Source organism: Oncorhynchus keta, chromosome 34, assembly GCF_023373465.1.
Source record: "Oncorhynchus keta strain PuntledgeMale-10-30-2019 chromosome 34, Oket_V2, whole genome shotgun sequence".
NCBI classification, from domain to species: domain Eukaryota; kingdom Metazoa; phylum Chordata; class Actinopteri; order Salmoniformes; family Salmonidae; genus Oncorhynchus; species Oncorhynchus keta.
The window spans coordinates 81601686-81620079 of record NC_068454.1 but is presented as its reverse complement, the minus strand read 5'-3'; the positions used below and the strand labels follow the sequence as shown (position 1 = coordinate 81620079).

The 18394-nt window shown below is 44.5% G+C and overlaps 2 protein-coding genes across 9 annotated transcripts; one reads left to right on the top strand and one right to left on the bottom strand.

The window, feature by feature from the left end:
• Positions 1-376: 376 nt before the first annotated feature.
• On the bottom strand, positions 377-4689 carry LOC118375925 (transmembrane protein 244-like). Of its 5 annotated transcripts, none has more exons than XM_035762567.2 (6): positions 3975-4689; positions 2136-2221; positions 1536-1615; positions 1330-1455; positions 954-998; positions 377-813 (listed from the first exon to the last, which is right to left on the bottom strand). In XM_035762567.2, the coding sequence occupies exons 2-6, from the start codon at positions 2165-2167 to the stop codon at positions 719-721; spliced, it is 378 nt and encodes a 125-aa protein (XP_035618460.1). In that variant the 5' UTR covers positions 2168-2221; positions 3975-4689; the 3' UTR covers positions 377-718. The 5 variants fall into 5 exon arrangements, with proteins under 5 accessions (XP_035618460.1, XP_035618458.1, XP_035618457.1 ...); XM_035762565.2 differs by having other exon boundaries at positions 3896-3988; XM_035762564.2 differs by lacking the exon at positions 3975-4689 and adding an exon at positions 2725-2865.
• On the top strand, positions 3355-17876 carry l3mbtl1b (L3MBTL histone methyl-lysine binding protein 1b). Of its 4 annotated transcripts, none has more exons than XM_052495572.1 (21): positions 3356-3647; positions 8267-8402; positions 8510-8687; positions 8906-9092; positions 9222-9348; positions 9456-9507; positions 9737-9831; positions 9923-10027; positions 10157-10292; positions 10457-10548; positions 10672-10900; positions 10990-11075; positions 11309-11419; positions 11492-11609; positions 11744-11843; positions 11974-12171; positions 12293-12403; positions 14035-14099; positions 14214-14377; positions 14559-14621; positions 14814-17876. In XM_052495572.1, the coding sequence occupies exons 1-21, from the start codon at positions 3595-3597 to the stop codon at positions 14940-14942; spliced, it is 2535 nt and encodes an 844-aa protein (XP_052351532.1). In that variant the 5' UTR covers positions 3356-3594; the 3' UTR covers positions 14943-17876. The 4 variants fall into 4 exon arrangements, 3 of the variants coding, with proteins under 3 accessions (XP_052351532.1, XP_052351533.1, XP_052351531.1); XM_052495573.1 differs by having other exon boundaries at positions 3357-3647; positions 8272-8402; positions 8879-9092; XM_052495571.1 differs by having other exon boundaries at positions 3357-3647; positions 8879-9092.
• The last annotated feature ends 518 nt before the right edge of the window (positions 17877-18394 follow it).

Sequence of the window (18394 nt, the reverse complement as noted above, 5' to 3'; positions counted from 1 at the left end):
ATATTATTTGTGTTTTGAATAAATTAAAATGCATTTATCAGATTGTTTATATCTCACAGAGAACGGAGGCTCAGGCCGGGTTAGAACCAGTGGTTAAATTGAACCGGAGCTACCTGGAGTCAGCCTCCTGCACCCTGGGTCAAAGGGAGAACCAGGTGGAGCCTAGCTTCATCACATTATGGGTCAAAGAGAAAAGTAGGATTAGGGTAAGGGTTGAGGTTACGGTAAGGCTTGTGGTTGAGGTTACGGTAAGGCTTGTGGTTGAGGTTAGGGTAAGGCTTGTGGTTGAGGTTAGGGGGTTAGGGTACCGGTTGTGGTTAGTCTTAAACCAGGATGTGATAAGAAAAAGTGTGTGTGTGTAGAGCCAGCCCAGATGTGAGGTTACAGCTAGTTTAATACTTTAATACTAAGATGATCAATTACATGATTAACATTGTCTGACATAAGATTAACATTCAATTACATACTACAGATATGACATACTACAGATATGACATATAAGAGCTGTTTCCTGGACTCAAAAGCTTGCTCATTGGAGAATCACTTGGCTCAATTGGTGTCTGGGAAGCCGGTCCAACAGAAACAAAGTGCAACAATCAAACAGGTAACCAAGTCAACAGGAACATTTGGTTTCCCTCCATTTCCACCGGACTGACTGCAAAGACTGTGTGTGTGTGTGTGTGTGTGTGTGTGTGTGTGTGTGTGTGTGTGTGTGTACTCAGTAGCTGTTGAAGGTGGGGTAACTCTGGTCACTCTGGCAGGTGAAGTAAGCTATCAGCTGACCGTTACAGATCATCAGAAACAACCCGCTGCCTTCAAACAAAACATACAACCACACACACACACACACACATAAAACCATTAATAAAGAAGAGACAACCAATTTCTTGTCTATAACTCCTCCTCAGGTTTCACACAAAACAGAACATGTGAGGGTGAGGTACAGGTCTTACCAAGGGCCAGCCACCACTGCCATACCAAGGGAAACTCCAACATCACTGAAACACACACATTAAAAACAGGCAATATGCCACACAGAACTAAGGATGGGGAGTGTACATCGTATTGCTTTAGAGCTAGACCCATCTAATCCTTACACATGAGGAAGGGGAATTAAAGAAGACCATGGGATAGGGTCAATATATGTGCCTTGTTTTGGGCCCAGCTGCTTCTCAACTCTAACCCTACTTCCCATCCTGTCATGATGTCATCCAAGCTGGCCCTGAGCACTCTGCTCTGCCAGCAAGGGATCATTCAGAGTTAAGCCAGTGTGTGTGTGTGAGTTCAGGCATGTGTATGCATTTCTCTGTGTATGTGTGTGTGTCTCACCCAGGCTGGTGAGCAGTACGTGCAGTAGTGTGACTGTGAGAGCGTAGTCCCAGACCCATCTCCTCACCACGGCTGCAAACAGCAGACCACTGCAGAAATAGGTCAACTCCATGGACAGCAGGTTCACTGGAACAACAATATAAGACCATAAACATATGTAGAGGGCATGCATGCGCACACACACTACCATACACATCTTCACTCACCCAGGTATTTGGAGTTGGACTCCAAATTGGTTGGTTCAGTCTTAAAGTCAAAGGGAATAAGTCCATCAAAGTGATCCAACCTGAATGCAAACAGAAGAGCAGCAGATAAAACAAACAAACAAACATGATATTCAAAAGGAGGAGCTAGGAGGGAACCAGGGTGGTTGAAACTGACTGTCATTCCAATCAATGAAAACAGACCAATAGTTGCTGTGTATTCCACGAATCCCTCCTCCTCACTTCTGTCACCTGGTGTAAAAGTGTAACTTTTGACCGTCCCCTCGCCCATACCCGGGCGCGAACCAAGGACCCTCTGCACAAATCAACAACACTCACCCACGAAGCATCGTTACCCATCGCTCCACAAATGCCGCGGCTCTTGCAGAGCAAGGGGAACTACTACTTCAAGGTCTCAGAGAAAGTGAGGACACCGATTGAAACGCTATTTAGCGCGCACCGCTAAATAAACTAGCCGTTTGACATCCGTTACACTGGCACCAGGTTTATAGAAGCCACGTGAGGACAGCTCACCGTTCAAGCAAGGTCACTTACCCAATAACCACACGTGAACGCAGAGAGAGGAAAAGAAAAGTGTCGCACCTGAACGCGCCGAAACACACACTCCCAATCATGTAGTAGAGAGAGTAGAATATGACGAGGCATAGCAGCAGGTGCACAAGCACTGTCTGGGGGAGAGAGATCGAGAGAAAGAGAGAGTGAAAGAGAGAAAGAGATTGAGAGATAGTCAGAGTCATTCATCCCAATAATAATATATCACATATCATAGACCTAGGCTACACTCAAATCAGCCGCCAAGACACTGTGGCAAAGCCGTGACAGCACTGTCAACTGAACCGTGGATCATTCAGCAGGTGTAAAAGCTCCCATGGCAGAACTCCAACAGACTCTGCAGGGGATGCGCACTGCGGGGGAGCAGCAGAGGACAGAAGACCTTCATTTGCACAGACTGAGTGATCATTATCTGTTGCTTTTGCCATTCACGATAAATTAAATATCAGTCGCTGAATATAAATGATAGGCTGATAGCTTATGTTTCATAGTCGCCAACAACGACACCTGATGATTTCGTATTTTATTATAACAGCGTCCATATCTGACCCACGGCTGCCCGGTTGGTACATAATTCGATTTTTTCTGAGTGAAAAATCAGAGTAAACAGTCCTCTTACCCTCGTGTCGGCCACTTTACCCCTGAAGGCCATCTCATGGTTTGCATCTGTCGTTCTTCTGATGTTGAGAATAATGTATGTGACTGGGCAACTGAGATGCTACAGTGTAATCCGTAAGAAAACAGCATTATTACTGCCATCTAGCGGTAGCGACTGGAAAAAGCAGGCTTATTTATAGTCGACACTGCCATTGAAGGTCTGCATCTCATGCCAAATAAGACTACAGTAGCCTCTTCCAGTCCAACGTTTCACTTGTAATAAGAACAGTAGGGATGTCTTATTAATTAACCCTTAAAATAGCAAAGTCAGAGAGCTTCTATTCCGGACGTCTGGTCTGATTGGGCATAGATAACAAACATGAAAATGCATCACGTTTTACAATTAAAAAGCATTCAGAGTTTATAGGCCTTGTTGTAATCAATACTACGGTATAACTACTGTAGACCTATTTGGCGTCTGGATTTGACTGTTCTTATTTTTTTGCTTAATTACTGGTTGAAAGTGTGGCCAAGTTCATACAACAGCTAGAAATTGGGATTATGATTAATCTACTGTCATCTTTCTTTTAACACATGGAGACAATATTGACTGGTGGTGACGTAAAGAGTTATTGACGGCATACAGCGACATGACCACAATGGAAATCGCGCGCCACGCCAAACAGACTCTGCACGCCCCTGCGCTCCAATTGTATGCTCTCTGAGATTCTGAAATTAAGAGGAAGAAAGACTAGTCCCAAGGCATGAATACAATATTTAATAAACGATATGTCAACTCTAAGCGTCCGCCTTGCTGTACCTATTGATCATCAATAGTTGTGTGCTCAAGTTTACCAAGATCCAAAGTTGTCAGGCAGCGTTCATTGAACGCATGCGCATTGCATCCACTATCCAGCTCAAAATAAGAGTTAAAACAGAAACGAGGTGAGTTCCATAATTTTCAAACAATATAATCGCTGTTAAACATTAAATGTTGCAAATAACAACAGTAATCGAAAAAGCATCGTTCGTTTTATAATTTGCACCGGTTCTTATTATTTGTACTGTGATTTAAAACCGTAAAGATAAATCGGAGAGTCAAGTTTCTATTGAAGAAATTAAAAGCAAGCAATTCTATATTTTAGCCTTGAACAAATAAGGCAGTGTAGGGGCGGTTATTTACTTATTCATACCAAGTAATGTGGAAGTCCGTTCCTAAGCATTCTACAACGTTCAAAACCTGGAAACTTATTTATTACTGGTTGTTCTTACTTCGCTACACCAAGCCAAAATGCTAGTCCCAGTTCCTAGCCGTCTCGCTACCAATTTGAATTGAACCGTAGTGACGCTTTGCTAGCCAGAAGCGGTTAGCAAGCTAGCTGGCAGCTAGCTGGCTGACATTCCGAGACAAGGGGAAAGTAAAGAAAATTGCCATGATGAGGGAAAACACTAACCTATGAAATTGCAGGGTATATATGTGGTTTTATTTGACAGACACGGCCCTGTATTATATGTTTCAATAAATAACTTGAGTCATTTACATAGTTTTAACGTGTTGGTGGCCTCTTCCTTTGCTCCGCCATTTTGTACAAGACGAATGATAATCATGGGCGCACGAACACTTTATTTATGGTCGAATAAATTCGAGGTTTAAACTTGGGAACGTAAACTGACAGCTGTTGAACAGAACACTTGATTGTTTACTTCCCATCCGTATATTTCAGTCAAAAAATATTATTTCTGACCAAACTATAGGGTTGATTCAGCGTCGAGGCGAAAACGTTATATCGTGATCTTGGTTTGATTAAAACACACGCAAATTTGACATTTCTATGCAGAACACATTGTTTTCTTTAAAATCATTGATTATTCTACCATCGCTGTTGTCCGCGTCAATGCAAACAGCCGATTTAATAAGATACTGTTAAAACAAGGAAAAGCTGAACTTGTTCTTTTAACTTGTATTTGACACGTCTCTCACGGTGTTTGTCAATACTTGTGTTCTAGGCCAATCCATGCAGGGGTGCTTGTGCATTTATTTTTTGATATTTAGCTTTAAAAAGTTAAATATTTTCTTGTTTTGCTTCATATAAGTGCATGCATGTATTCCACAACAGTCGCCCTCTAGCGGCGATGGGATGCAGTTCTTTAGTACCCGACTTGCACGCGCTGGTTGACTTCTTGCAGGTACCTGTACTTTTTGTGCCAGGGATATTTTTTGAGTACCCCATTTTGGATAATGTCATTTGATTGATTGTTTTTATTAGCTAATTTAAAAAATATACATACACACTACATTCATTTGAAAAACTTAACAGTGATTGCTAAATAAAGTCAGTGACTTATTCCCATTGTGGTCCCTAAAGTACAGGGTGGAAAAATATTACAAAGATACAGACATAGATATCTTATATATATATATATAATGAAAACAACACATAGATAGACATTTGAGAAAGATCTGTCAAATGGATACAATTTCAGTTTTACTTTGAGAACATACAGACAGACCTATTCTAGCCCATATCCTTGCATGAACAAACCCCCACACATCTTGCATGAGACAGACAGATGTCAATAGGCATGTGGCAGTGTTTCCCCATCCACTGCTGAAGTGGGCGTGCTGTCTTAATTCAAATCAAATGTTATTTGTCTCATGCATCCTAAACAACAGATGTAGACTTAACAGTGAAATGCTTACTGATGGGCCCTTTCCAACAATACAGAGAGAAAAATAGAAAAGTAATATAAAAAATAAGAACACAAGGAATAAATCCACAATGAGTAAGAATAACTGGGCTATATACACGGGGTACCAGTACTGAGTCAGGATAACTGGGCTATATACACGGGGTACCAGTACTGAGTCAGGATAACTGGGCTATATACACGGGGTACCAGTACTGAGTCAGGATAACTGGGCTATATACACGGGGTACCAGTACTGAGTCAGGATAACTGGGCTATATACACGGGGTACCAGTACTGAGTCAGGATAACTGGGCTATATACACGGGGTACCAGTACTGAGTCAGGATAACTGGGCTATATACATGGGGTACCAGTACTGAGTCAGGATAACTGGGCTATATACACTGGGTACCAGTACTGAGTCAGGATAACTGGGCTATATACACGGGGTACCAGTACTGAGTCAGGATAACTGGGCTATATACACGGGGTACCAGTACTGAGTCAGGATAACTGGGCTATATACACGGGGTACCAGTACTGAGTCAGGATAACTGGGCTATATACACGGGGTACCAGTACTGAGTCAGGATAACTGGGCTATATACACGGGGTACCAGTACTGAGTCAGGATAACTGGGCTATATACACGGGGTACCAGTACTGAGTCAGGATAACTGGGCTATATACACGGGGTACCAGTACTGAGTCAGGATAACTGGGCTATATACACGGGGTACCAGTGCTGAGTCAGGATAACTGGGCTATATACACGGGGTACCAGTGCTGAGTCAGGATAACTGGGCTATATACACGGGGTACCAGTACTGAGTCAGGATAACTGGGCTATATACACGGGGTACCAGTGCTGAGTCAGGATAACTGGGCTATATACACGGGGTACCAGTACTGAGTCAGGATAACTGGGCTATATACACGGGGTACAAGTACTGAGTCAGGATAACTGGGCTATATACACGGGGTACCAGTACTGAGTCAGGATAACTGGGCTATATACACGGGGTACCAGTACTGAGTCAGGATAACTGGGCTATATACACGGGGTACCAGTACTGAGTCAGGATAACTGGGCTATATACACGGGGTACCAGTACTGAGTCGATGTGCAGGGGTACGAGGTCATTTGGATGTGACACCTGTCTGGTTATTGATTGATTGGGTGTGTTCAAGTAGTAAGGCTAACAAAACTTTGTGTTAACGAGTAAAGTCAGGTGAGGTGCATCTGCGACAACCAAATGCTGGACACTGTAATGGTTAGCTGTGTATCGCAATGTTTTTTACACGGCAAAAATTCAAACCCAGACAAAACACTTTGGTCCTTTAATATCCTGCTGTATGTAAAATATTGTGTCTATAGCTTGGAAACAAATCAATGTGATTCTGGATGACAACATAATACCGTTTATTTCCACCTATAGGGCTTCTTTGTTTGTTTCCGTGCCATGATCCTAACGAGAATCGCGATATTGGTATCTTCCCGGCCCAAGTAATGGTTTTCCAACAGAAAGGGTCAGATCAACATGGCAGTGTCAACATACCTGCTATTGTATATACATGTTTTTCTTTTTCTTTACTTTTCTATATCACACACTTACAAACTGAAAACATAACATGTGTACAATTAATTGGTTAGAGAGAGGTCTCAAATCACTTTAATTTGTATCCCCTATAGCTTTAGAATCGCAAAAAAGTTGGTTCCTGTTTCAGTCACATCTATGGTCATGTTCACATGGGTCCATCAAAAATATCCTAATGATTGGTTGACAAATAATGCATGGTGCAGTTGGTGAGAAGCAACAGCAGTGACTTCATCAAAAACTGCACGACCTTTGATCACACTGTTTTTGTCAAGTTCAAGCAGTCGACATGTAGGCACAAGTCAAACAATTTTTATCCCCATCCCTATGTTGCAACCCGACTAGACGAAATGTACCCGCTCGAACACGCCCGCTGACTGGACAACAACCTCTCCCTCAACGCGAGCAAGACTAAGGAGATGATTGTGGACTCCAGGAAAAGGAGGACCGAGCACACCCCATTCTCATCAATGGGGCTGTAGTGGAGCAGGTCGAGAGCTTCAAGTTCCTTGGTGTCCACATCACCAACAAACTAACATGGTCCAAGCACACCATGACAGTCGTGAAGCGGGCACGACAAAACCTATTCCCCCCTCAGGAGACTGAAAAGATTTGGCATGGGTCCCAGATCCTCAAAAGGTTCTACAGCAGCACCATCGAGAGCGTCCTGACTGGTTGCATCACTCTTTGGTATGGCAACTCCTCTCCCACCGACCGCAAGGCATTACAGAGGGTAGTGCGTATAGCCCAGTACATCACTGGGGCCAAGCTTCCTGCCATCCAGGACCTCTATACCAGGCAATGTCAGGTGAAGGCCCTAATAATTGTCAAAGACTCCAGCCACCCTAGTCATAGAATGTTCTCTCTGCTACCGCATGGCAAATGGTAACGGAGCGCCAAGTCTAGGTCCAAGAGGCTTGTCAACAGCTTCTATACCCAAGCCATAAGACTCCTCAACATCTAATAAAATGGCTACCCAGTCTATTTGCATTGTCCCCCCTCTTTTACGCTCTGTTATCATCTATGCATAATCACTTTAACTCTACCTACATGTACATATTACCTCAACTAACTCCTGTATATAGCCTCGCTGTTGTTATTTTATTGCTGCTCTAATTGTTAGTTACTTTTATTTCTTATTTTTTTTAGGTATATTTGTTTTTTAAACTGCATTGTTGTTAAGGGCTTCTAAGTAAGCATTTCACTGTAAGGTCTACCTGTTGTATTCGGCGCATGTGACAAATACCATTTTGATTTGATTTTGATTGATGTCAGTGCAGGAGGAGGAGAGCGGGAAGAGATGACTGACACCCCTCCCAGTGATGGCCCCTCCCAGGGGGCAGAGTTTGACATGATGGGCGCTCTGGACTGGCAGGACGGCATCGCCACACTGCCTGGCAGCGACATCAAGGTAGTGTGTGTGTGTGTGTGTGTGTGTGTGTGTGTGTGTGTGTGTGTGTGTGTGTGTGTGTGTGTGTGTGGATACCACAGACAGGTAGACTGACTGGTATCTCTCAGTTCCGTATGACAGAGTTTGGAACTTTGGAGATTGTGACAGAGCCAGAGGTCAAAGAGTCAGGGCCAACCCCCCAGAACCCCGCCCAGTCGAAAAGCCCCACCCCTCCACCAGAGGCCCAATCAGAGAGCAGCGCAGCCTCTTCTGCAGCCAAGGAAGTCCAGCCACTTGCACCTAAGGGTAAAGTAAACGTATGGTTATGAAGGAGTTATAACGTAGTTTTGACTGTTTATAATACAGGTGTGTAGTATTTAGACTCATAGCTCTGATATATGTCAGCACTGTGTATATTAGCATACTACATACCGGGTGCTCTGCAGATGGGGGCATAGAATTACAAAGCTTCAATATTATTCTGCTCTTTCCCCCAGCTCAAGGCCCTGTGCTTCTGTCTCTAGAGGAGGGTCCCATGGTGGAGGAGCCCAGGGTGGAGGCGGGCCCCAGGGCGGAGGTATGCCCCGAGGTGGAGGCAGGCCCCAGGGCTGCGATGGCTAGCTGTAGGTCATGTGGGGGCTCCGGTCCACTGGAAAGTTTCCTCCAGGGCAAATACTGCAGCTCCATTTGTGTCCAGCCCTCCAGTGGCAGGTAAACATGTTAGCTGTTCTTACTGTACTATATTTTAGAAAGCATATTGATAGTAGTAACAGTTAAGACCCAAAACAGTCATCACATGAGCATAGTTCCTAGAATGACCTCTGTTCCATGTGTGTTTAGGTCATCACCCGGAGAGCGGAGGGAGAGAGATGGGGGGGAGGGGGGACTGGGGAAACGAGTGAGGAAGAAGAGGAAGATCTACATGGACTCTGGTGATGAAGAGGAAGACAACCAGGAGGAGGAAGAGGTGATGATAGAAGATGTGGCCAACGCTGGTCCTGAAAAGCATTGTGATGTTGTGTGTGTGTGTGTGGCAGCTCACCTGCCGATGAGTGACTGTGTCTCTCTCTACAGGACAAGTCCAAGGCTGTCAAAGGGAGGAGAGCTGCTAAGCTGGCCAAGCTAGGTATGTCCTATTATTACACTGAGGGGAGGGAGAGGATGGATAGATGAGAGGATGGATAGATGAGAGGATGGATAGATGAGAGGATGGATAGATGGAGGGATGGATTTGTTGGGAATGACAAGGGTTGGAAAGTTTGTCCAATTAGTTAGACCAGGGGTCAGTGCTGCAATCCTGCTGCTTTTCATGTCACTGATTTGCTGATGTGACTGTTTTGTTGTCCCACCCCCAGTGACAGCCCCACCCAATAAGAAGCGATCCTGGAGCTGGCCCTCCTACATGGAGGAGGAGAAGGCTATAGCTGCCCCCCTTAAACTGTTCAAGGAGGTGAGGCACGCACACTTTATCATACTCTCTCTGACACACACACACAGCTGTACAGACATGTGAAAGAGTGTTATGTGTGTGTGCCTCGCAGCACCAGTCGTTCCCTCAGAGCAGGAATGCCTTCAAAGTGGGGATGAAGTTAGAAGGACTGGACCCCTGTCACCCCTCTCTGTTCTGTGTGCTCAGTGTTGCTGAGGTACGTGTCTAACAGGTCAGACCAATAAGATATAGGAGGAATGTCTGCTTTCTAACAACTAACCCTTCGCTTTCCCTCATTTCTTTGCGTTCCTTCCTCTCTGTCTCTTTCTCTCTCTGTTGGTCTCAGATCCAGGGTTATAGGGTAAGGCTTCATTTCGATGGGTATCCAGAGTGTTATGACTTCTGGGTAAATGCTGACACCTGGGATGTGAAGCCGGCGGGCTGGTGTGAGAAGATGGGACACAAGCTGCTACTGCCTAAAGGTACACATACACACACACAGACACACACACACACACCCCAGACACAGATACAAACACACCCGACACGCATACACACACACCCGACACACATGCATATTCTACCGACTGTACAATGTTGTGTGTGTGGATAGACAAAACTATAACCTTCAACCTTTTGTGTGTAGGTTGTAAGGATGGGGAGTTCAACTGGAACATGTATGTGAAGAACTGCAGAGGTCAGCTGGCCCCCAAACACCTCTTCAAGAGCCTCAACACGGTGAGCCTACCTGACAGCCTGTGTGGATCCATTAATAGTGTTTGTGTTGTGAATTAGTTGGTGACCTTCGGTCCATTCAAGTAAGTTTGTATATGAACTATGTGGGTGCATGTGTGTGTGCAGTCGGTGACTCCGTCAGGGTTCCGTGCGGGTATGAAGCTAGAGGCGGTGGATAAGAAGAACCCATATCTGATCTGCGTAGCGTCCATCGCGGCTGCTGTTGACAACAGACTCCTCATACACTTTGACAACTGGGACGACACCTATGACTACTGGTGTGATGCCAGCAGTCCCTACATCCACCCTGTAGGCTACTGTGAGGAGGCTGAGCTGACCCTCACCACCCCTGCTGGTGAGACACACACAAACATATTTCAACGCTTTATTTGGATACACCATGAAACATTGTATAAGGGTGTGTGTTGTGGTTTCTCCTCTTAGAGTATAAGCACCCAAGGAGTTTTTCCTGGGATAAATACATGGAGGAGACTGGCACACAGGCAGCCCCTGCACGTGCCTTCAAACTGGTAAGACACTCACATTCTCACACACAGATAGAGTTGACACTCAAAACATATGACACATGCAAATTACATTGTTGGTGTTGATTGGGAGGCCTGGGGGAATTTCACATGGAGTTCCCCAGGGCTCTGTTCTGGGTCCACTGACAGTCTTTATTTATGTCAGCTACACCTGTTATAAAACATGTATATTAATCCATCTGTATCACCTGATGTTAACTCTTGAATCTGTCCTGTAGCGTCCGTGCCATGGGTTCCAGGCTGGAATGAAGCTGGAAGCTGTCGATAAGAGGAATCCCATGCTCATCCGCGTAGCAACCATCGCAGAGGTGGAGGACCACCGACTGAGGGTATGCTGTGTGTGAGAGTGCAGTATGATTATTGTGGAGTAGTGTGTGTGTGTAACTCTCTGTCTTTCTCAGATCCATTTCGATGGCTGGAGTGAAGAGTACGACTACTGGGTGGATGCTGACTGCCCAGACCTGCACCCTGTGGGCTGGTGTCAGAAGACGAGTCATCCCCTACAACACCCCTCCAATGGTGAGACACACACGCACACACTTCCAAAAAATTGACATGGTTATAACTTTGCTGAAACCCACAAATATTTCCCAATCTGTTTATGTGTGTATGTGTGTCTCTGTGTGTAGTATTAACTCTGCAGTGTGTTTCAGGCTCCACTGATATGCTGGTCCTCCCAGGGCAGGGCTGTCCTACCCCAGGATGCAATGGGGTAGGTCACATCCGAGGACCCCGCTACGGAACCCACTACACGTCAGTAACAAACACACACTAACTGTCAAAAAAGTTTTAATCAAAACACGTCATACAATGACTTGTGATCTGTGTGCTGTAATCTGTGAGTAAGGTGACGTGTGTTCCTGTTCTGAACTTGTGTGTGTAGGGGGGTGAGTTGTCCGTACTCGGAGATGAACCTGAACAGGGAGGGCCAGGTACCAGACCGTCTGAGTGGAGAACGACCTATGACCCTGAGTGGACCTCATCACCGTGGGCGACGCCCAGACCCTCCTGTACACACCCAGACAAACAGCCCCACCACACCGGAGCAGCCCGAGCCTGCAGACGACTCCCCTCAGACCAGGTATGTGTGGAACATGTAACAGAAGGGGTTTGGAAGAGCTTCCATGACTTTGTTTATCTGACTGCAAATAAAGTCTGGAGTTGTGGACTTGTTTCCATGGTAACAGTTGTTTCTATGGTAGTGTAACTAGGGGGCCGACGGTTGACGAGGGCGAACAATCCAGGTGCAGCAGTCAGAGTGAGCCACCAGGGGGCTCCACTGAGCCCATCAACGACGGAGCCAAGGCCAAGAGGTAGCACACAGACTCCACTCTCTCCTACCAAACTCTAGAATGCATGATGGAGCAGAGTGTTTGTTGTTGGTTTACTAAGAGAGTACAATGCCTTCACAAAGTATTCACACCCCTTGACTTATTCCACATTTGATTGTGTTACAGCCTGAATTCAAAATGGATTAAATTGATTTTTTTTCTCACCCATCTGCACATCTAATGACAAAGTGAAAACATGATTCTAGAAATGTGAGCAAATTTTTGGGCAATTAATACAGAAATGTCTCATTTACATAAGTATTCACACCCGAGTCAATACTTTGTAGAAGCACCTTTGGCAGCGATTACAGCTGTGAGTCTTTCTGGGTAAGTCTCTAAGAGCTTTCCATACCTTCCACACTTGCCCATTATTCTTTGCAAAATTCTTCAAACTCTGTCAAATTGGTTGCTGATCATTGCTAGACAACCATTTTCTGGTCTTGCCATAGATTTTCAAGTAGATTTCAGTAAAATCTGGAACTCGGCCTCAGGAAATTTCACTGTCTTCTTGGTAAGCAACTTCAGTGTAGATTTGGCCTTGTGTTTTAGGTTATTGTCCTGCTGAAAGGTGAATTCATCTCCCAGTGTCTGGTGGAAAGCAGACTGAACCAGGTTTTCCTCTAGGATTTTGCCTGTGCTTATCTCCATTAGGTTTAATTTTTAACCTGAAAAACTCCCCAGTCCTTAATGATTAAAAGCATACCCATAACATGACGCAGCCACCACTATGCTTGGAATGTGGAGAGTGGTACTCCATAATATGTTCTATTGGATTTGCCCCCAAACATAACATGTTGTATTCAGGACATAAAGTTAATTGCTTTGTCACATTTTTTGCAGTACTACTTTAGTGCCTTGTTGCAAACAGAATGCATATTTTGGAATATTTTATATTCTGTAAAGGCTTCCTTCCTTTACTCTCAGTATGGTTAGTATTGTGGAGTAACTACAGTGTTGTTGATCCATCCTTCTACCACAGCCATTAAACTGTGTAACTGTTTTAAAGTCACCATTGCCTAATGGTGAAATCCTTGAGCAGTTTCCTTCCTCTCCGGCAACTGAGTTAGGAAGAACGGCTGTATCTTTGTAGTGACTGGGTGTATTGATACACCATCCAAAGTGTAATTAATAACTTCACCATGCTCAAAGGGATATTCAATGTATATTTTTTAAATGTATTTTTACCCATCTACCCATAGGTGACCTTCTTTGGGAGGCATTGGAAAACCTCCCTGGATTTGTGGTTGAATCTGTTTTTGAAATTCACTGCTCGACTGAGGGACCTTACAGATAATTGTATTTGTGGGGTACAGAGATGTTAAACACTTATTGCACACAGAGTGAGTCCATACAACTTATTATGTGACTTGTTAAGCACATTTTTACTCCTGAACTTATTGACTCGACATTTCAGCTTTTAATTTTTAATTAGTAATTCAAAATAAAATAAAAACATAATTCCACTTTGACATTATGGGGACTTGTGTGTCGGCCAGTGACAAAACACAGCTCTAATTAATTCATTTTAAATTCAGCCTGTAACACAACAAAATGTGGAAAGATTTGTGGGGTGTGAATACTTTCTGAAGGTACTGTATGTTGTCTTTCAACAGGTCTGCTCCAGTCCCAAAGTATCTGAAGCTGCACGTCGTCAAGCAGGAGAGTGGAGATGGGAAAGGTAGAGGTTCTGCTCTCAGAAATAGAGAATGAGTGTAACGCTGTGTGGATTATATATTGTCTGTGCATGTCTATTGAAGATATTTACAGCTAATTTCTCCTCCCTCTCCCCCAGACTCCCTGTCTCTCCAGCAGGCGCTCCATGAGTCAGTGTTCTCCCCGGGTGGCTCCTCCTCTCCCCCTCACAGGGTGGCTCTGTGCTGGGACAAACACTGCCAGCTGCTCCCTGAGGTCCTGGGCCTCACAGCTAAGAGAGTTGCAACCTGGACCGCCGACGAGGTCAGACACGCACACATAAACACATAGGCAATACAAACATGTACAGGCGCTGTACGCATACTGTACAAACTGACATATTGTGCAAAACACATACATTACACATACACCCAATACCATAGCTTTATGTATCCTATTGCATTTTAATCTTTTGTGTCTTAATGTTTGTTTCCCTGTGGGTCAGGTGGCCAGTTTTGTCAAAGGGCTCCCGGGCTGTAAAGAGCATGCTGCCACCTTCAGGACAGAGGTAAGAGCTACCATTTAAAAACCCAACTTTGTGAATCACAATAGTCACACACACTCCTCTCATCTGCTGCTCCTGGTTGGTGTATCCTCTGACAATGCAACCAAGTCAAGTTAAATTCTGCCATTAACATTCAAACACTCACGCACACGTTCTGTGTTGGAGCTTATTTTGTGTCTCTGTGTATCGCTCCAGCAAATGGATGGAGAGGCCTTCCTGCTTCTCACCCAAGCAGACATAGTCAAGATCCTGTCAATCAAACTAGGCCCTGCCCTCAAGATATACAACGCCATACTCATGCTGAAGAACGCTGATGAGGAGTGAGACGCCCCCTGACGCTTCATTTCCTCCCACACCCGACCGCTGTATCTGAATAGTCTAGAGAAGTTTAATCTCTTTCTTTGCCTCCTCACCTTATTCTCTTTGGTCTTCATCTGCACTGATCTGAGCCCGTAGGATAGGTCAGAGCAACGTAATGGATGGCCACCAGGAATCTGCTTTCAGCTATCCTGTTCTTCCACATCAGTGTAGAGGAGTAGAGAGGATGTACCTGGTGTCAGTGTAGAGAGGATGTACCTGGTGTCAGTGTAGAGGAGTAGAGAGGGTGTACCTGGTGTCAGTGTAGAGGAGTAGACAGGATGTACCTGGTGTCAGTGTAGAGGAGTAGAGAGGATGTACCTGGTGTCAGTGTAGAGGAGTAGAGAGGATGTACCTGGTGTCAGTGTAGAGGAGTAGACAGGATGTACCTGGTGTCAGTGTAGAGGAGTAGAGAGGATGTACCTGGTGTCAGTGTAGAGGAGTAGAGAGGATGTACCTGGTGTCAGTGTAGAGGAGTAGAGAGGATGTACCTGGTGTCAGTGTAGAGGAGTAGAGAGGATGTACCTGGTGTCAGTGTAGAGGAGTAGAGAGGATGTACCTGGTGTCAGTGTAGAGGAGTAGAGAGGATGTACCTGGTGTCAGTGTAGAGGAGTAGAGAGGATGTACCTGGTGTCAGTGTAGAGGAGTAGAGAGGATGTACCTGGTGTCAGTGTAGAGGAGTAGAGAGGATGTACCTGGTGTCAGTGTAGAGGAGTAGAGAGGATGTACCTGGTGTCAGTGTAGAGGAGTAGAGAGGATGTACCTGGTGTCAGTGTAGAGGAGTAGAGAGGATGTACCTGGTGTCAGTGTAGAGGAGTAGAGAGGATGTACCTGGTGTCAGTGTAGAGGAGTAGAGAGGATGTACCTGGTGTCAGTGTAGAGAGGATGTACCTGGTGTCAGTGTTGAGGGGTAGACAGGATGTACCTGGTGTCAGTGTAGAGGAGTAGAGGATACAGAGAGGATGTACCTGTGGTGTCTGTTGGAAGATCTTAATTGCATACTCCTCGTGTCCTCTCCTCGTCTCCTTCTTAAAACCCATTGGATGAGAGAGCCAGAGGAGAGAGGACGCGAGGATTATGCAATTGAGATCTTACATGTCAGACATCACAGTCAACCCAAGAAAGTGTTTTATACTATAACATAGCAACAATTATAATTTAAAGGGGCAATCTGGAGTTGAAACAATTACAAAGCAGTAACCCCACCACTGTTTTGGCCAAAAGCTGAGGGATGGATGGGGCTGGAGAAATGTTACCGCTCTCAAATTCATAGACAGAACTATGTATACAAGGACTGACCATCAAAATGATGTTTTGAGGCTATACAGTGTTTGTTTACATTTACTTTGTTTACCAACATTGAAGATGAACAAGCTTATATTTGGTGTTTTGGGGTTCTGATGGGGTACGACAGTTGAACTAAGCTCATGAGGCATTTATAAGATATTCTTTGAGAATCAAAAATGTATGTAGCAACTGCAGATTGCCCCATGAACTTAAATGTTTTTCTGAGTGAGTAAGAAATGAGTAGTGGGCACCTTTAAAGTTCAGGCATCTTTAAAGTATTGATATTGAATTAAATTTGAAGGTAGACTCAGTGAAATGACGTTGTCACGAGCAGCTCCACAGATATTGAGATGAGTGAGATGCAGGACCTCACACACGGTGTCTGCGGAACAGGAGGCTGGTGGCTTTTTAATTGGGGAAAACGGGCTCATAGTAACGGCTGGAACGGAATCAATGGAATGGTATTGGTTTCCATGTGTTTGATAGCATTGCATTCACTCCATTCCAGACATTACTATGAGCCGTCCTCCCCTCAGATGTGGATGGGTTCGCTTCACACTGTTCCCTGGCCTGGCTACCGGGAATCAAAACAGCGGAGAAGTTAAGCCTCGCGCTTTAACTCTCATAGTTGTTGTGGGAATTGATCCTCGCAACCTTCCGGTTACTAGTCCAACGCTCTAACCACTAGGCTACGCTGCCGCCCCACATCTACGTCATATCGCTGCATCCACCTTTAATATTATCATTTTAAAAAGAATAATGTTTGAGGAAATGGTGCTGAGCCCTGAGCAGATGGAACCAGATTAGTCCAAACATGTTTTTACTGGAATACTTGAGTTCTTATTTATTGTTGTGAAAGAAACTCACCATGTAGTTTACCTCTCTGTCAGATGGATACATTCCTCTACGTCCAGGGCAGGAAGAGGTTGGCACGTCTCAAGGCTTGGGTGGAGGGAGAGGATTGGTTTGTGTGTGTGTGCGTCAGTCAGTCAGATGTTTATTTAAAAGGGTGAATGTTATAGCATTGGAACTTTAAGGAAAGCTGGACTTCAGGACTAATTCAACTGAAGAGAGATGTGTTTCTATGTACCTGCTTTAGAGCTAATGGTAAAACACTAATGAAATTGGAATGTAAAGAAGGAAAGACAAAATTCATCAATTTGTTCTGAATGAATATTGTTTCCTGTTTCATTGATCTTTGTGTACACCGTGTAAATAGTGTATTATAGCTCTGGGGTTGTGACACCCTGCATCCCTATAGGAAGTGGTTATTTGGAAGCTTATGCAAATCAATACCAATCTTTTCCAAGAAATTAAAAATGTAATTTTTTTTTATTGAACTGAGGAATTCATCTTTTAAAGCTTGAGTGAAATTTTGTAAACTATTTTATTTTGTCAATCTCCTCCGTGCGATATCTTGGAAGTGTGTTGCAATGAGCCTAAATGTGTTTATCAACCATATAGTTTATATTCAAAACCGGGATTTCTGTATTTTAATTTAAGGGGCATTGATAAGTGCTGTTGACTTGTGAGATGGTGTGAGTGGTGTAGGTGCAGAATGGCTTGTGTTTGCTGGAGTGTGTGAATGGAATGGAATAAATGAAATGCAGTCTCTGGGGTTGTATATTCTTCTAATGTGCATACTGCCTGAGGGCTTGGTTATCCACTCTTCTGATTTGTTAACCACACTGATCTGTGGTCATCATTACCTTGTGTCAGTGGTGTGTCTGTATCATGTCTCAGATTCACAGGAACTGACACCACACCTGTCCTGTCCACGGACACACCTGGTTATGTCATAAGCTTTTCTCCATCCCGGCCCACGCCAATCTATTTATCAATCCCTCTTCTCCTCCCTTCATCCCCCCAGTATGCTGCTGTTCTAACTAATAATAACTACTAGGATCACTGTGGGACTCGCCCAAACCAGCCAACGAATCCCACGACCCCTCACAACCAGACACAGCTTATCTTGTTAACACACACACACACAGTCTGGTTTAACTATCCTTGTGGGTACCAAACAATTGATTCCCATTCAAAAATCTATTTTCCCTAACCTTAACCCCCTAATCCCTAATTCTAACTGTAAACCCTAAACCTAAAGTAGATGTTTTTTTCCTTGTGGGGTC

Bases quoted from the DNA above. Each gene is read 5' to 3' on its own strand.
- LOC118375925 (XM_035762563.2), bottom strand. From the start codon at position 2,864: ATGGCAGTAATAATGCTGTTTTCTTACGGATTACACTGTAGCATCTCA. The intron at 1,616-2,724 runs GTAAGAGGACTG...GTTTGCATTCAG, and splicing joins GTAAAGTGGCCGACACGAGG to GTTGGATCACTTTGATGGAC. The intron at 814-953 runs GTAAGACCTGTA...TTTTGTTTGAAG, and splicing joins GCAGTGGTGGCTGGCCCTTG to GCAGCGGGTTGTTTCTGATG.
- l3mbtl1b (XM_052495571.1), top strand. From the start codon at position 3,595: ATGCGCATTGCATCCACTATCCAGCTCAAAATAAGAGTTAAAACAGAA. The intron at 9,349-9,455 runs GTGATGATAGAA...CTCTCTCTACAG, and splicing joins ACAACCAGGAGGAGGAAGAG to GACAAGTCCAAGGCTGTCAA. The intron at 11,076-11,308 runs GTAAGACACTCA...TCTGTCCTGTAG, and splicing joins CTGCACGTGCCTTCAAACTG to CGTCCGTGCCATGGGTTCCA.